We start from the raw sequence: 18,551 nt of genomic DNA on the forward strand, positions 1-18,551 counted from the left end.
AACCAGAAGGTCGGGACACCAGCAGGCGGGCGAGGCCTTTCGGACTCTGAGGATGACCACGCTGTCAGCTGCAGCCCAGCCACGGGGCGGGCACTCACTCTTCACATCCTGTCGGCATGGGCACGGGCACGAGACCAATCATCTCCCAGCCCCGAGGAGGAAACTGAGGCTCAGCGGGGGCCCCGACTCGTCTGGCATCACAGGTCCCCGTCCCCAGGCCTGGCTCCGGGCTGGGAGGGGCGGCGCCGAGCGCTGGCGCTCCTGCCGTGTTCGACACCGCTGTCTGCTTTGAGGCCTGCTGCTGCGACAATCATCGCCACGAAAATTCACTTAGCAGCAAGTGAAAATGTTGGCAGCGTATCAGAAGGTTATCAATTCTTTATTTCATTTCAAAAAAACTGCACGATGAATTTTAGATGATCTGAGAGGACACTTCCAAGTGGAGTTCTCGGGCTGAGTGATGGTTTCAACTTTGAAAGCTTTTACTGACAGCTGGCAAGGTCGACAGGTACGTCACGCCCGGCTGTCGAGGGTGCTACAAACCAGCATGCTGAGGGATCACCCTTGGGGTCACCAAGTTTTCCTGCCTGTGACCCCTGCAGGCAGTCCCAGGGTCCCACCCTCCCAGGGGACGGGGAGTGGACAAGTCTCGCCCAGCCACGCAGGGCCACGGGTCTATTATTCTTCAGCTTTTCACTTTCAATCAGGACACGCATTTGTTACTAAAAAACTGCTGAAAGCACAATTTTAGGGCACCCTCTGCATGTGAATTAAACTGGATTCCCCTTCCCGGCTCTCGCCCTTCTCCCCAGAAGTAACAAGAGGCCATTTTTCTGAAGGTCGTCTGAACAATTTCAAAGGCTATAACAAATCAAAATGTTCCCTGCATCTAATATCAAACGGGGCTGATGCCAACACTTATTAGAGAAATCAGATTCCAGCTTCCCCCAACCCGCTCGACCCAAACACACACACACACACACCCCAACTTTGAAGTGGGAAGAATGCAGGGATCAGAAATTACCCTGGAGACAGCTCGGGCTGTCTTTGAAGGTTTCCTTTGATACCACCATTTCTATTCCTCTCTTACACTGGGAGGCTAACAGCTGCCTTTCTTATTGATATGGGGTAATTAATGAAGCTATGGCATTAACATAACCCAAATCCCCTAATAAGATAAATTCACCCGAGACACTTGTATTTTTTTCCGCGAAGGCTGACTGCTATAAGATCAGGACAATGGCCAGGTACTCATCTGAAATTCTGCTGTCTAACGTGCTGAGTCACAGCGCGGGCTGCGCCCCGGGTGCCCTGCCCAGCCGCTGCTAAGTCTGAACAACATTTCTGTTTCTTATTAGAAGCCTCGGGCCACTACTGCTTGGCATCAAAACTGCGCCTCCCAGGTAAGGAGACAGCATGTCAGGGTGGCGCTGGGGGTCCCTGCAAGTGATGGATTCTGATGGGGAGAGATCCTGCCGGGGCTGGGGGCTGGGGCGGTGCTGGGCCATGGCTGCAGCCACAGGGGGAACGGAGCCTGTTAGAAGGCACCACGGCCTTGGGCCTGGGGACAGCCGCGGCACAGGCAGAGTGCAGCCGCAGGAGCTCCCCGAGCCGCACGCGGGGCATCTGAGGCCACTCTCCAGGAGCCTGCAGCAAACACCCCTGCAGCTACCCGGGACAACGCGGCAGACGCAGGGCTGCTCCCAACCAGCTGCGCCGCAGGCCACGCCCTCGGCTCCGGGGCTCCTCCAGACGGGCAGCTCCATTTGGGATGTGCCAGACACCTCAACACCAGTGCACGTGCCTGCATGCAGGTAAGTACATGTGACCACGCAGACACACCCCCAGGTCCAGCACTCAAAACGGATCCCTGGTGCCGGGTGGTTCTATTTTTATCAGCAGTAAAGTGCTCTGAAGCAAAACAAAACAAATGAGCGAGCCCGGCGTGGAGTCCCCGGCAGCAGCCTGGCTACTCCGGCTTCAGGTCCCTGCTCACTGCCTGGCAGGCCTGCGGCTGGAAGAGTGCTTCCTGTCCCACCAGACTTCTGAGGCCACACGGCTCCCGACGCACAGCACACCCCCTTCTCCTGACGGACGGAGACGCCGAGCTGTTTTCTCATCAGCAGTGTGTGAGTGTGTGTGTGAGTGTGCGTGAGTGTGAGTGTCCTTTATCCTCTGACTCCTTCAGAACACCAACACCCCTACTCCTTCTCCTACTCTCCGTCTCTCCCTTCTCCACTTCCCGTGCTCTGCTTTTCCCCGACGCCCTCCCAGGCTCCACGGGGCACAGAGAGACAGCCTGGGGACCGCGCCCTGTGCTCCGGGCACAGAGAGACAGCCTGGGGACTGCGCCCTCGAAGAGCTCCCGGCCAGTGCAGGTTATGGCTCCGCCCCGGCGGCCGTGGGCAGTTTCTTCAGCTGAAAAATGAGACTCACAGCAGCACCGGGTCATGATACTGTCTGGAGGACTTCATTAGGAAATGCCCAGCACATGGCCCTGACCACGCCCGCCAGCACTGCCGGCATTTCTGTTCCTGGGAAGAGACTTCACGATCCCACAGACCTGCCGAGCGCGGCTCTGGCGGCTCTGGCACAAGCAGAGGCAGACCCAGGCGGGCTGCTTCAGGAACCCACTCACGAGCATGGCGCTGGAGTGAGGCTGCCAGGTGAACAGGGACGGCATGACGTCCCTGTCGAGGGAAGGGTGAGGGTCGCAGGGCAGGGGGCAAAGGGCACGCGACAGGCAGCTGCGAGGCAGAGTTTGGCACGTAAGACTGGAATGTGAGATGTGACGCAGAGAGGCCGATGCAGACGAGGCCAGAGGGGCAGGCAGGGCCCAGCCATCAGGCACTTCTGTGCCTTGCAAAGGAGTCTGGGTCTTGTCCAGGTTTTTGCTGGGTTCTCAGAAGCATGTTCCGCAAGACGCCAGCATCACAGCATGACCCGAGATGAAAGGAATACACAAAAGAACCTGGTGGTCAGCCAGGCGGGAAAGCCCTGCCCAGGGCGCATTCCTGCTGATGGAGTTCCACGGCAGAGGCGACCACGGGCTCCAAGGATCTCCGCGGCTAAGCAGCCTGCAGGCCGTGCTCCACGCTGTGTCTGCCACGCTTGCTACGTCACCTACTCCCAACCTACTATCCTGCTTCGAGCAACGGGGAGGGGGTACGCAGCCAGAGGCCTGGGCGCGTGGTGTGAATCTCAGGAAGATGGCCCTGGAAGCCAGGAGGGCCGGATGGTGGAGGGAAGTGTGGCTGAGGACTACGGGAGCCACTACAAAGCGGTTACTCGGTTCAGAAACAGCAGGAACCGAATGCACAGGAGACGGCTGGGCCCTGCTGCAGAGGTGAGAGGGAGGCCTGCCGGCACCTGCTGACAGCTGGGGCCTGGCTAGGAAGGCTTGTGCAGGGAGGCCAGCAAAGGTCAGCCGGGAGCCGGACGACGGGGCGGGGCCAGGCTGGACTGGAGAGACACCGGGGCGGGGGCTGACGAGGAAGCAGTCGCGAGTGGTCACTGCATGGGAATGGACGGAGGACAAGAGAGCCTGGGGGACTGGGGGTGGGGCACTTGGGAATGGCCGAGCGGGGGTGACACAGAGAAGAGAGGGCTCCCTAGCAGGCCACTTCCCACTTCCCTTCAGTGTGTTATAAGATCCTAGCCGTCTACCGCTGGGGGCTTACCAGGCGGCACAGTGCTAAGCGCGTGCCCGCTATGTATTATCTGGGACACCTCAGTACGGGGCAGTTGAATAAGGCAAACCCGGAGGCCAGCACAAGGCAGGGCGCCGAGTCTCCCGTCCTCACTCAGAGCTCGCGGCCGCCTCGCGCCCTCAGGACACCGGCCCGGCCATCGCTCAGCCTTCTGAACGTCTCCTTCTCATCTCCCTGCTGCACACCGGCTGTAACCAGCGGGGTCTCTGCTCGCCCACGGGCTGCGGGTCGCGTCCACTGCGCCACCATGCACTGCGGCTTGCTGGGGGCTACCTGCTTCTTTCATGGAAAACGGGCGTCACCAGGCTGTGTCTCCCTAACTCCAACCCTCGAAAAGCAAAATGCTGACCCCTGGGCTACTGACGTGCTGTCTGACTTGGGGGAGAAAGAGCCCCTTCCTCAGAAGAGACGTTTAGGGAGGCGGCCGGGGTCTAGGGAGTGAGTTAGAGATGCAGCTGAGGGCGGTGGCGGCTTGGGGGAAACCCCGGGCAGGGCTCACGCAGCGCTCATCTTCATATGCGGGGCATTCACCGGGGACCCTGGGCCATCCGTGCCGGGACACAGAGAGCGGCGGGCGTGTACCTTGCCGTCCTCTGTGTAGACGTCCTCATGGTAGCCCTTCACGATGGTGCGGTCGATGAAGAGGCTCCGCATGACCACGACGACCTTCAACACCTTCCCCAAGGTCACCTGTCAGGGCGCAAACACACAGACAGCACAGCTTACTGGGACGTGCACATCACAAGGGGCGGGGCTGGGAGGACTCCCCGGAGCCCTGGCGCGACCCTGAGGCACTGCAGAACAGACTCTGGCCACCAGTCAGCGCCCCGCCCTGCAGCCCTTCATACTGTTTGGCTTGGACGCTCAGGACAGGTTTCCTGTGCTCACAACCCGCCCACTGGAGACCGCCCTCTTCCAGGCCAGGGTCCCGGGTTCTGGATGCAGGGGTTAGGGAGCACATTTGTCTTCGTCCTGCTGCGGGCCCTGCACAGCCGCGGAGTACGGAGCAGCACAACAGAGAGTGAAGGCGGGCGCCGCACTCCTCGCAGCTGAGCCAGTCCTACCAGACGAAGTCTGGAGGTAAAAGGGAAGTGGCTGAGCTTTATCTCCACCAAAGAGCACCACCCTGGTGTGCAGGCAAGCGCTCTGGTCTCTCAGAACTGGAGCACGTGTTATGGATCGAAAAGGAGAAGCAAGTGCAGTTTCAGACAGCAGGGCAAGCGAACTGCTGCGCTCGCCGGAACAGACTTGGCACCTGCCTGCTCGTGGGGCGCCGTCACTCATGGCCCCTGCTGGCCCTGTCTTCCCTTCAGAGAAGAGGCCTGGTACGGGGCCGGTGTTGTGGCACAGCAGGTAAAGCGGTCAGCCCACAGGGGATGGAGTCCTGGCTGCTGCACTTCCAATTCAGCTCCTTGCTAATGCACCTGGGAAATTAGTGGAAGATGCCCCACTGGCCTGGCCCAGCCCTGGCCGCTGCGGCTATTTGGGGAGTCAACCAGAGGAGGGAAGATATTTCTGTCTCTTCCTCTCTGTGTAACTCTTTCTTTTTTCTTTTTCTTTTCTTTTTTTTTTTTGACAGGCAGAGTGGACAGTGAGAGAGAGAGACAGAGAGAAAGGTCTTCCTTTTTGCTGTTGGTTCACCCTCCAATGGCCGCCGCGGCCGGCGCGCTGCGACCTGCACATTGCGCTGATCCAAAGGCAGGAGCCCGGTGCTTCTCCTGGTCTCCCATGTGGTGCAGGGCCCAAGCACTTGGGCCATCCTCCACTGCACTCCCTGGCCACAGCAGAGAGCTGGCCTGGAAGAGGGGCAACCGGGACAGAATCCGGCGCCCCGACCGGGACTAGAACCTGGTGTGCCGGCGCCGCTAGGCGGAGGATTAGCTTAGTGAGCTGCGGCGCCAGGCTCTGACTTTCAAATAAACAAATAAATTGGAGAAGAGAGACCCGGGAGGCCACCTGGCCCAGACCCACCGGGGTGTGAACATCACAGAACCAGGTGAGGGAGAACCTTGCAGGTCTGGGTAAGACCAGAGCCTCGGCCTCCGACAGCAACCCCATCCCCCAGTCTGACCTGGACCCCCTCCCCCTGATTAGCTCTGGGCACCAGTGCCCACCCCCACATCTTTTTCCTTCAGTAACTTCACTGCTAGGTTGATGTCTATTTGTACGTCTAAAATGGCAGGGAAAATAAATAGGCCAAAGGACAGGACACGTGTACTTACATTGAAGGGAATGCTCAAACACCTTATTCCATGAAATACTTTTAAATACGGTCCCACCACGTACCACTCAGGGGTCCTACCTTGTTCCCAGTCTTCCCATCCAAACATAATCACCATCACTGTTTTAGGGTAAGTGTCCCTCAATTACTTGTATTACCAGAGATACGCGGTTTTTAAACTAACAAGGTTATAACAGATCACATCTGTCTATGTAATTCCTGTTAGGACATAAGCACCGTGCCACCCTCCATGCACCTTCCAGGCCAGGGTCAGCCGCTGTGCGTGCCTGAGCGCTCTGATCCGACACCGGATCCAAGTCTCCACAAAGCTCTCACCACATTTGAGGTTCCCTCCTTAGGAGAGACCTTCTGAAATGTAACTACACCAACAGGACAGGCTTTTGGAAGGATTTGCCAAGCTGCTAACCATAGGGTTGTGCTAACCAGGATGGCACGAGCACACCGACGTCTCTCTGCCATCAGCAATGGAAGCTGCTGGATGGAAACAAGATAAACTGAAACCCACTCCCTGCAAGTAGCCCACTGAGCTGGCTTTTGAACAAGACTTTCACCATGGAGCCATAAAACCCCACACAAACCTGAGCGAGGCGGGGTGGGGACACCTGCAGCGAAGACCCCTGCCGGCCACTCCAGCCACGCTGGCCACCCACACCTCCTTTACCCCTGAGTGATGTGAACGTGCGAAGGCACGGGTCAGTCACCTCACCTGCAAATACTGCAGGGTACATCTCTGAGATGAAGACCTGGGAAACAGAGCCTCCGCTCAGAGCTGGCCCCCGACTCAAGCAATCCCTGTGCAGCGTTACCAAGACCCCACTCATCTGAGTCTCCTAAGTACCACAAAAGTTTGCTTGTTTCAGAACTCAAACAAGAGCCACACAGTGTGCCTGGGTGTGCCTGGCTGGTCTCATAAGCCGTCTCCTACCTCCTCTGTGCAGGGAGCTGGGCTATCTGTGAGCCCCGCAGGCTGGACTCTGCCGCAGGCGCCCGTGGTGCAGGGTAGCCTGCTCCCCCTCACACACTCGTCATGTGAGGTGTTCAGGTTTGACACTTTTGGAAAGACGACACTGAGGGCTGCAGTAGTTCATAGCCAGGGTGGTGAAGTCTTGCTCTGGTTTATTTATTTATTTTTTAAAGAAAGGCAGAGTTACAGAGAGGCAGAGGCAGAGGCAGAGAGAGAGGTCTTCCATCTGCTGGTTCACTCCCCAGAAGGCTGCAATGGCCTGAGCTGCGCCGATCCAAAGCCAGGAGCAAGGAGCTTCTTTCAAGTCTCCCACGCGGGTGCAGGGGCCCAAGGACTTGCACCATCTTCTACTGGTTTCCCAGGCCATAGCAGAGAGATGGGTCGGGACTGGAGCAGCCAGGACGTGAACCAGCGCCCACGTGGGATGCTGGCGTTAGAGGCAGTGGCTTTACTGCTACACCACAGTGCCGGCCCCTGGTTTACTTTTTTTTTTTTTTTTTTTTTTTTTTTGACAGGCAGAGTGGACAGTGAGAGTGAGAGTGAGAGAGAGAGAGAGAGAGAGAGAGAGAAAGGTCTTCCTTTTGCTGTTGGTTCACCCTCCAATGGCCGCTGCGGCTGGCACATCGCGCTGATCCGAAGCCAGGAGCCAGGTGCTTATCCTGGTCTCCCATGCGGGTGCAGGGCCCAAGGACTTGGGCCATCCTCCACTGCACTCCCTGGCCACAGCAGAGAGCTGGCCTGGAAGAGGGGCAACCGGGAAAGAATCCGGTGCCCCGACCGGGACTAGAACCCGGTGTTCCGGCACCGCAAGGTGGAGGATTAGCCTATTGAGCCGCGGTGCCGGCTTGGTTTACTTTTAATATCTTTCAAATCAGTAAAGCTCTCTGAGGTTTGACAATGCAGAGCCACAAGGACCCTGGTGCTCGCTCAGCGTGGACAGCCGGGAACGACGGTTTTCTCAAGTCTGCTGGGTCACGACCACATGCAAGCCACAGTTCTGAAGCCCAGCATCCGAGGCTTTGCAGACAGCTGCCTTTGGACTGGAGTCTCACCTCGTGGCTGGGAAGCTTAGCCACGGTCTCCTTCTCTCCCACCCCCAAGTGGCCAGGACATGCCCGTGGAAGGCAACAGCACAGCATGGCCGCTATCGTGACTGGGCTCAGAGCCACGTCACACCTCGAGCCAGAACTGCTGCCGCCAGCGGGCCAGTGGACCTGCTACTCTGGCTGGCGGCATGGCTGAGCGTGGGGGACGGTGCCGCTGGGCCCTGAAGACCGGACGACTGGGGGCTCCCGGGAGTGACTGTGGAGCAGAAAGTGAGAGCCTCGGGGTCGGACAGCCGAGGGCAGGGTGCGAGGCCAGCACGTCGCTGACCCCGAGGCGGCCATCAGGTGTGCGGGTGGAGGGCGGCGCCCCTGCCCAGGGCAAGGCAGACACCTGCTCAAGCCTGTTTGTTCAGCGGAAGGCCAGCTGGGGAGTTCAGAAAGGGAGGGCGACGTAAGAGGCGTGGCTGGGGAGCGGCCACCCCAGAGGGGTCGCGGCACCAGGAGCCCTGCCAACTCGGCCATTGGGACGGAGTTCAGCCTGCCTTTTCCCACGTCCCCCACGGAGGTCAGATTCTCACACCTATGTGTTTCACCCCATCTGGAGTGACCCTGGACTTCTGATGGACCAATATGGCAATGTGCCGCACGCAGGCCACTGGACATCCTTCCACAAACTAGCCAATGCCGGCCACAGTCAGAAGCAAAGCACCCACTGCCAGGGCTCCAGGCTGCTTGTTGGCAACTGCAACGGACGCCACCGACAAGAGCTCACGCCATCTGGTGATGAAGCGGGCTTGCGGTTACCACGGTAACCCTCTTCTATGTGGAGCAGCGCGTCTCCAAAGAGCTCGCTCCCTACTCGTTCCACGTCGGTCCAGTGAGCATTCAAGCGGCACGCTGCAAAGACAGGCAGAGGAAGGCCCCTGTGCACCTGGGGGAGGCCAGCCCCGCCCGCCCCCTCAGCACGGGCAGCGCTCCGCCGTGGTTAGTGGCCCTTCCTGTGTGACCTTCCAGCAGTTGTCTGCCAAGCTGTGTGGCACTTTGAGCATATCTAGTTCAAGTGTCACGTCAAGTCACAAGAAGAGGGAAGTTGAGAATAACAGAGAAAAACACTTGGTTCAGCTCTGCCCCTAGAGAAACCCGAGGAATCTGGTGGCAGGAATGTCGTCTCCACTGGCAGACCAAGGCAGGCGATCCCTCACAACCCTACTCCTCCCGCGTGGGGGAGACTCTGGGCCCAGGGTTCAAGGAAGCTGGGCTGACCAGGACCAGGGCACCCAACCTGGCCTGAAGCCTGGGTGTCTGCAACAGGAGCTGGCCCCAGGGCTGTCACTCAGGACTGTCTGCCCCGCCTTAGGAGAGGGGTGTTCTACAAAACCCCGCCACGCCATGGTGCTATCCCGCATGGCAAACAAGGTAGAAGCCTGATACCCAGGTCTCCCTGAGGGGTAACTGACGTGGTGTCGGGGGAGGCAGACTCAGGAGGTGCAGTACAGTGCTAAGGGTCCTGTTTGTCCCAGTTCCAAGGAAGGAATGGGATAAGGCCTGTGGTCCTGATGGAGGAGTAGGTGCGGGGACGAGGAGAGACACTGGGCCAGGACGTGGCCTTGGAGAATCACAGAACCGGAGCTGGGAAGCAGTCACAGTATCATCTTCTAACTCTCCCATTTAGAAATCAATCGATTGATCTTCACTTTACTTTCCAGGCAGAGAAGGGGAAGGGAGGGACAGAGAGAGAGGGACGAGGTGGGACGGCAGGCAGGCTTCTGTTCCATCCACTAGCTCACTCCCTCAATGGCTGGGGCTGGGCCAGGCCGAAGCCAGCAGTCTGAACTCCATCCTCGCTCTGTGTAAAATCTTAAAAAAAAAAAATTTACTTATTTATTTGAAAGAGTACACAGAGAGAGAAGGAGAGGCGGGGTGGGGGTGTGTCTTCCATCCACTGGTTCACTCCCCAAATGGCCTCAATGTCTGAAGCTGCTCTGATCCAAAGCCAGGAACCAGGAGATTCCTCCGGGTCTCAAATGCGGGTGCAGGGGCCCAAGGACTTGAGCCATCTTCTACTGCTTTTCCAGGCCATGGCAGAGAGCTGGATCGGAAGTGTGGAACAGCCAGGACTTGAACCGGCGCCCATATGGGATGCCGGCACTGCAGGTGGTGGCTTTGTCTGCTGACCCCAACTGCTGCTTTTTAGCCCAGGGCCTGTGAGTGTGGCAAGGCTCAGGCAGAGAAGATCAAGTGTCTGCCACACCTTGGAAGCGGAGGCCCCTGGGGCTGCAGGGTGTAGGCCAATGGCCACATCCCTATGTGATGGGAAACCGAGGTCACGCCGAGGGCCGTGGCAGAACTCGCGTCCTGCCAGGCTCCAGGCCAGGGGTCCGGTTGTGTCTCAGATGTGAAAGGATGTGAAATGTGGTCTGAGAGGGGCCAAGCGAGCCTGGCACTGGACTCGAGATGCGAAGCCGTGAGCCTCAGGCGAGGGCTGAGAGCCGGCCACAGGCTGGGGGGAGGCAGACTGGACAGCAGATCCGCTCCGCCCCTCCAGGCCCTCTCTAGGCCCCGCCTGCGCCAGCCTCGGCACTGTGACGGAGACATGGCGGGGGCTCTGTCCGCAGTCACGCGGGGCTGCCCCCTTCACGGCCCTTGTCACAGGGGACAGGAGAGCCGGGGCTGGGGAGCCTGAGCTCTGCTGGGCTTCGCTCACTCTCTTCTCCCGAATGCAGCCTTCAACGAGGACCGACAGCTGGCGCTGGGCTCACAGCACGGCTGTCGCTACTTTCCGTAATTACTAAGCACCCTGCCTGGTAAGGCGAGGTCTAACTTGCCCTGGGTGGCCCATTCCCCTGCGGAGAGGACTGGGCCGCCTGCTAACGGGCCACCAAACTTGTGACCTGGGCACCTGCCGATTCCCTAGCTCACCCCTCGTCCGGCCTCACAACCGCGACGGCCAGGGAGCACTTGGGGCAGCCGGTTTCACTGACAGGCTTCCGACAGGGAAGGCTCTGCCGCGACTTCCCGTGTCACCCGTCAGCTACGGCTCTTCACCAGCCTTGCCGTCTTCGTCTGCCTCCCCTCCACAGCAGCCAGGATGCACACAGTCTAACGGATCAGAGACCAGAGAACCGCGCCTCCTGAGGTCGGCTTCACACTACCTCCGGGCTGCCCTTGCACCGGTATGAAAAATTCCCCCAAACTGTCAAGAGAAAATGTAGTCCATCTTAATTCATAAGGCGCACATGCATATGTAACACGCATCCCTTCCAGGGAAAACGGAGTGCAGAACTAAAGCCGGCGCCTGGATAAAACAGGACGTCGGACTCCAAACAGAGCTACGGGAACGGGGCAGGACACAGGCTACGTGGAAAGTGAGAGGCTGCTTTCTCCCAGCAGATCTGAAGTGGGCTCCTGGACGGCTGGCGGCCCCTCCCCGCGCCCGCACTGCGGGGCATGGCGAGGCAAGCCGCCGCACACCAAGTGCCTGCCACCCAGGGCCGGTGGGGCCAGGGGCAGGACCCAGTAGCGGCCTGGTTCTGCCTCACACTGCTTAGGCCGATTACAGCGTCCCCTGCCAGAATCCGGACAGGAAAACACTGGTCACACCGGGAAAGTAACAGCGCCGCCATGGGAGGGGGCAGACTAGGGGAGGAGGAAGGAGGGACAGACGGGCAAAGGCACACAGCCAGAGCGGCGCGGGCGGCCTGCAGCTCCCGGCAAGGCTGTGCTGGCTGCACGTTCCCACGTGCACTGGAGGGGGAAGGGAGCGAGACGCTCCTGGGTAGGACTGACGGTCTAGGAGACAGGTGACGAAGACCCCCACACAGAAACAGAATGTGCCAAGAGTAACAAAGCAAATGAGCAACTGGACTGCTTCCCATTTTATCTGAAAGGCAAGGAGACGGTTTAAAGAGACTATGTAGGTAACACTTGTGTGTTAAAAATGACATGTAGGTCAGCTCATTGTCATTCATTTGGTCACTCACTCACTCACTCACTGAAACCCTAACGAGGCACCCAGCACATGCAATGCATCTTCTAGGAACTGGAGATGGCCAGAGAACAAGGTCACGTTTGCTCTCAGGGCTGGACGTGCTCAGGTGGATGGGTGGCGTGGGAGCCAACGGCTGCTTAGCCTGAGCCAGGCTCTGAGGACAGAAAGCTGAAGCCTACTGAGCAGGACTGAGCTGGCCCACACCAAGCACCAGGACAGAGCAGCCAGGCCAAGAGAGCAGCACGCACCAAGGCCTGGTGTCTGAGGGGCAGGCGGGCAGGCAGGCAGGCGAGGACCCACGCTGGGCACAGGCAGGCAGGCGAGGACCCGCGCTGGGCAGAGGCGGGCAGGCAGGCGAGGGCCCACGCTGGGCACGGGCAGGCAGGTGAGGACCCGCACTGGGCACGGGCAGGCAGGCGAGGGCCCGCGCTGAGCAGAGGCAGGCAGGCAGGCGAGGACCCGCACTGGGCACAGGCAGGCAGGTGAGGACCCGTACTGGGCACGGGCAGGCAGGTGAGGTCCAGCGCTGGGCACGGGCAGGCAGGCGAGGACCCGCACTGGGCAGAGGCAGGCAGGCGAGGACCAGCGCTGGGCACGGGCAGGCAGGCGAGGACCCGCACTGGGCACGGGCAGGCAGGCGAGGGCCAGCGCTGGGCACGGGCAGGCAGGCGAGGGCCAGCGCTGGGCACGGGCAGGCAGGCGAGGGCCAGCGCTGGGCAGAGGCAGGCAGGTGAGGGCCCGCGCTGGGCAGAGGCAGGCAGGTGAGGACCCGCACTGGGCAGAGGCAGGCAGGTGAGGGCCTGCGCTGGGCACGGGCAGGCAGGCGAGGACCCGCACTGGGCACGGGCAGGCAGGTGAGGGCCAGCACTGGGCACGGGCAGGCAGGCAAGGGCCCGCACTGGGCACGGGCAGGCAGGCGAGGACCCGCACTGGGCACGGGCAGGCAGGCGAGGGCCCGCACTGGGCACGGGCAGGCAGGCGAGGGCCCGTGCTGGGCAGAGGCAGGCACACCGGGGAGAGCCTCGGAGGCTCCGTGGAGGAGTTAGGTGCTGCATGGGTGACGGGGTGGCCGCCCAGGGCTTTCGGCAGAGAAACGAGCAGGTGGATGTGTGCTTAAAAACCACTCCAGCCCGGATGCCGCGTGGAGGGTCCAGAGAAGAGGGAGCGCACAGGAGGCGCCAGCGGCAGCCTCACCGGGCGGCGGAAGTCGGGCAGCTAGAGGCTGATGGCTGCGGGGACTGAAGTGACGTGCCGAGAGCCAGCGAGGAGATGCGGGAAGAGGCAGGACGAAGGAAGCTCCCGGGGCCTGGGCTTGAGCGCCAGGCCTGCGGTCCTGCTGCTGGATGGAATGAGGAGAAAGGCGGCAGGGACGGGGAGACTAGTCCGTCTTTACGAAGCTGAGGATGCTCTTGAAGTAACCGAGTGAGGAGATGTTAACAGGGCAGGTCAGGGCCTGGGAGCCACTGCTGAGACAGCTCCGTCTGATGAGCGGCCAGAACGGGTCCTTTCTCGAGGGGGCCTGGGGACTCATCCCCGGCCCACAGCCAGAGGCACAGCAGTCGGGGCTCGGAGGTGCCCAGGGATGCGCTTCCCCCAAAGCGGTGGCCCACGGACGCCCCCCACAGAACCGCCACTCGCTGCCTGCATTAGAATGGCACCGTGGTGCCCTCGGCGGCAGAGCTGTCCCTGTTAAGGCTCTACCTCTTCTGTCGATACCCTGTTAGGCAGCCTTGGCTTTTTAATATTTTGTCTGTAGGATGTATGCCAACTTGACCTTGGTGTAGAAAATTTTAATTCAAATCAATACATGGACAAGGTCACTTTAAAATCCAATTAATATGAATGGGAAAATCTACCCCACAGTTCTGTGAGCTGAAAATGGAGCAGCTGCAAGTTAACACCTACAAAGAGACAGCCCCTCTGCCGTCTGGGTTCTCCTGTGTTTGATAATGCAGCTATCCGCGTCCTCAAACACACACGCGGTCGCTGGCATACCAAATATATAGATATATTTTGCTTCTATTTAGGGTAGCTTAAAATTAAACTGAGTTTGTTTGAAAAAAAAAATAAATGTACTGAAAGCTGTGAATTCCTATAACCCAATTTAAAAAAAAAAAAAAAAAACAAACCCTGGACTTCAACTCACCCAGGAATCCCTAGAGAAATCTATGTTTTTTAGCAGTTTGAACAGCAGCCATTTGCATTTATATGGAATGCTTTTACAGAATGCTTTGCAATGACAGCCAGAACAGAAGGGGAAACTGAGGCACTGGGCCTGAAGAGCCATCGTTATTCCTGCAGGCAATATACAACCAGGGCCCCGTGGCACCTGCTTCTCACACTTAGCGCCTACACTGCCGCGTCTTTGTTACTGCACCTACACTCTTCATTAGCGTCTGATTCACACCACGGACCAGAGCACTGCGCACCAGGAGGGAGGAACGCGCCCTTGCTTCGGCTCTTCCGTGTGGTTCTCTCTTCCCCCGTCTCACTGCCGTCCCATCTGGAAACTCAGCTCTTCTCACCCCATTCAGCAAGTTTAGAAGGGAACATAAATGATGATGCATCGGCCTAAGAGACGAGACGGCGCTGTAACTGCAAGGAACAACTGCACGAATGCAGAACTGGAATGGGATCTCAGGGAGCCGGTGAAGTGCCAGAAAGCTATTTCTCAGCTTATCTGACACTTGGATTCTTCTTTTCGGCTGCTGAAGGCCTGGCGCTGAGCTACACCAGGCGAGGCCCATCGTGGCACGGCTCTGCAGCTCTCGGGGGAATCCTCACGGCTCTGAGGCTCAGATGTCCTGCGCTGCAGGGCCGCCAAGGCGGCTTCCACCAACCCCGGCCGGCTGAGGTCGGCGGACAGCTGGGTGAGCGTGCTTGCTCTCTTTTAGAGACCAAGACCAAACTGCAGTGGCGAACCCACTGCTGGCCGGAGGACAACCTGCCGCCGCCTCACCTCGCCTCGCCTCGCAGAGCCTTCGCTCCGCCCGTGCCCCGCCCTGCCGCCCTGCATTCTCCATCCGAAAATAATAAAGCAGCAGCTGTCCCATCCATCCCTCCCACTTCCACCAACCTCCAGTTACCGCATCTGCTGCTGGTACGAATGTGTTTCACACACTCATTATTCTTTAATGATGCCTGTTTGTAAATAGCAAGATGGGATGCAATTAAACCATGAGAGGCTAAATAAACACACATCCTAATTAGGGTCTTTACAAGAGACTTTCCTTTTTCATGTATAGACTGGAATTTACCTTTCATTAATCTAACTTAATTGCAATAGTGCACCAGTAAAGAGTCAACACAAATTAAGTGCTCTAAATGATTTTTCCCATATTAGGGGGAGCGAGTGAGCCTTCCTTTGGGTACCAAGCCCCAGCCTGCAGGAGCAGTGGACGAGTGGGACCCGGTTCCTCTGAGCATCAGGAGAAGGAGCTGGGCAACAGGCTGCGTACTGCGCCATTACCAGAAAGCTCAAGTTAGCGAGGTCAAGGGCAGGGGTTCAAACTGCAGCCTCCCCCCGCCTATGGGTCACCTAGCTTTGCTGGTCCCATGGTGGCATCAGCACCTCTTACACCTGTCAGCTTTCTGCCACTGGTTCCAGGAGGGGCAGAGCAGGGTTTAGATGAACTGGTTCAAATCCATTTCCACTTCCAGCCACATCTGTAGGAAAAGGAATGCTCTCCGGTTTCAACCTTTGATTCTAGAAGGTGTGAAATCACATATGCACTTGGCAACTAACCTGAGGTAGAACAGCATGGTATGCAAGCACTGGTGGCAATCTTTTAGCAAAGACCTCAGACCTAACAGTTCACCCTTCAGCAAATGCTGACAGAGGCGTTCCTGGGAGGCAGGCGCCGCTGCGGGGAACGCGTCACTCACTCTAGGGCCCTCTGCCTCTCAGACACGACGTGTCCTCCCCTAAGCACTGATGCTAGCCACGGACCACCCTCCTCTCGCTGCCACACAGGCACGCGTGGGTCTGCAGGGGCCCAGCTTCCTTCCCGTCCCCCAGCTGCGCCAGCGGCACCTGCCTTACAAGCAGCAACCCTGAGAAAAGCCAGGTCTGCAACGGACTAGGGGGCAAGAGGGCCAAGGCCACGGCCGCTGCCTTGAGGAACTGAGGCTCCGTAAGCTGCGTGACTCAGAGAGCAGCGGATTCCCGAGCTCCTGACTTCATAGCGCGCATCTGGAAAGTTCTCTGACGCTTCCCAACGTGTGTTCCATGACAAAGGGTCTGTGGTGGTCCAGTGCAGCGGAGGAAGTGCACACTCGGAACCTTCCCCTTGGAGGGTCAGTGCGTGCGGGTCCGGGTCAGAGGCTCGGACAGGGACTGCGGCGAAGGAACCTGCTTGGCTTTGCTGAAGCAGTCAGCACCTCTCAGGGTCTCTGTGCTTACCAACTTCCTTTAGGACTAGTGTCCCAAGAGACCCACTTTGGGAAACACTGTTCCATTACCAGAATTCTAGAAAGAAGAAAGGGGCGTCAAAAGTCACAGCAGCCGGGGTCCTGTTCCCTCAGTCGGACACCTGACCCCACTCACCCTGCAGGCGCATAGGGACAGGAGCGCCACCGTCCCTCCCTGACCCCAGAGCCTGGACTCACAGCAGCAGACCAGCAGGGGCGCCACGGATGGAAACGGCTCCCTGACCGAGTGTCAGGGACAAAGATCTATCAACTCCAAGACATCCCAGAACTTTCAAAGATTCACTCTTAAGCTCGTTTTTATGGTTACATTATCAGTCTGAAAAACCTAGCTTTGCAACACCATCACCAACAGCCCTGACTTAATCACTGTGCAGATCATATATAAAAACAAAACAGAGCTTAAAAAAAATCACTCCATGTTAGCGAGCAGATGTCTAGCCCATTTGCAATTAATACGACCCACTTCCATACAATCAGACTGCTTAAAATTCCTGGAACAAGATGTAAAAGTTAAGATGCAAATGTTCTGATTTTAATGAGAATGAATGGAAACTATAAAATCCTCTCTCCCTTTGAGGGTAGGTACAATCTACATATAAGTCCCAACTGCACGCTAAATTTATCAACACAACAATCATTTGATGAGGGCTCTGTGCAGGAAGAAAATAGAACTGGGAAAGTCAGAAAGCATTTCCCACCAAAATTAAATTTTATCAAAACCATTTTTCTTTTTTGAAAGCTAAAAAAAAAAAAAAAAAAAAAAACAAAAACCCTGAACTCATTTCAGTATGTTCTCCCTAGTCCCCTACACACACTAGGAGTTTCTTATGGTTCTGAGTCTGTGTGGCCATTTCTAGTTTTTTTTTTTTTTCAATATTTATTTTATTTGATAGAGTTATGGGGGCAGAGAGAGAGAGAGAGAGAGAGAGAGAGGGAGAGAGAAGATGGAGGGAGGGAGGGAGGGAGAGAGAGAGATCAATCTTCCATCTACTGGTTTACTTCCCAGATGGCTGCAACAGCCAGGGCTGGGCCAGGCTGAAGCCAGGAGCTCCATCCAGATCTCCCACGTGGGGAGCAGGGACCCAAACACTTGGGCCCCCGTCTGCTGCCTTTCTCAGGCCAGCAGCAGGGAGCTGGATCGGAGTGGAGCAGCCAGGAAGCGAACTGGCGCCCACATGGACTGCTGGTGTCCCAGGTAGCAGCACCACCCATTGCACCACATGCCGCGCGCCCCACGCGACCTCTTCCAAGAGCAGAGGTGGCAGAAGAGACCAGGACGCTGGTGTTTCGAGGCTCTCTCTTCACATCGCAGCTCCACTACCTGGCCTGAGTTACTACACCTTCCAAGTCTGGGTTCTTTTCTGGAAAGTGGTGACGGCACCTTCCTGTGGGGCGTCGGTGTGAGACTCGGGCCAATCTGAGTTCTGGGCACAGAGCAGGCACACTCAGCTGCGGCCATGATCAAGGTTATATTCCTGGTGGCAGGGGTGAGCCATTCTAGGACTCAAGGCAAAAGCCATCATCCAGTTGTCTGTCTCCCTGCCTGGAGGGCCCTTCTGGGGCTTGCTGGCTCAGCTTCCCACCTGGAGCCAATGGGCTTCTCAAGATGGGACCCCATCTGACCCGCTGCCCCTTCCCCACAGCTCTGGGGAGGAACGGACACATCTAACCGGAGCCAGCCCGAGCCTCCCCTGAACCACTGGCGCCTGACACAGGGCAGCACCCAGCCGGGCTTTGTGGAGTTGAACAAACATGAGCTTTGATTCCCGCAGCACCGAACCATTTGTCTTCACCCGTCCAACAGCTCCAAACGCTGTCTCCTTTGTGCCAGGCTTGGTTCTACGCCTTCAGAAGAGGAACCAAAAAGTGTGCAGGCTGGTTTTCTAGAGCTCCTGGTCACGCAGTGCGCACGCTCCAGGCTGAGAAGGGCAGCGGCCAGGCACTGGCCCTCCTTTCATTTTTTAAAATATTTATTTATTTGAAAGGCAGAGGTACAGAGAGGCAGAGGCAGAGGCAGAGGGGGAGAGGGAAAGAGAGAGAGAGAGAGAGGTCACCACCTGCTGGTTCACTCCCCAGATGGTCACAACAGCCAGAGCTGTGCCGTTCTGAAGCCAGGAGCCAGGAGCTTCTTCCAGGGCTCCCATGTGGGTGCAGGGGCCCAAGGACTTGG

The 18,551-nt window shown here is 58.0% G+C and overlaps 1 protein-coding gene across 2 annotated transcripts in view; it reads right to left on the minus strand.

Moving 5' to 3' along the window:
- The window catches only part of MED27 (mediator complex subunit 27), a 212,921-nt gene that overhangs the window by 15,904 nt on the left and 178,466 nt on the right, over positions 1-18,551 (minus strand). Inside the window, exon 5 of one of the 2 annotated variants that reach the window (XM_002721943.6) lies at positions 4,293-4,400. In XM_002721943.6, the coding sequence (XP_002721989.1) occupies positions 4,293-4,400 (108 nt within the window). Of the gene's footprint in view, positions 1-4,292; positions 9,820-18,551 lie in introns of those variants that run through there. The other variant, XM_089321868.1, reaches the window with a different exon arrangement.

This window comes from Oryctolagus cuniculus, chromosome 1 (genome assembly GCF_051225735.1).
Source record: "Oryctolagus cuniculus isolate XC-2025 breed Fujian yellow rabbit chromosome 1, ASM5122573v1, whole genome shotgun sequence".
Taxonomy (NCBI): Eukaryota; Metazoa; Chordata; class Mammalia; order Lagomorpha; family Leporidae; genus Oryctolagus; species Oryctolagus cuniculus.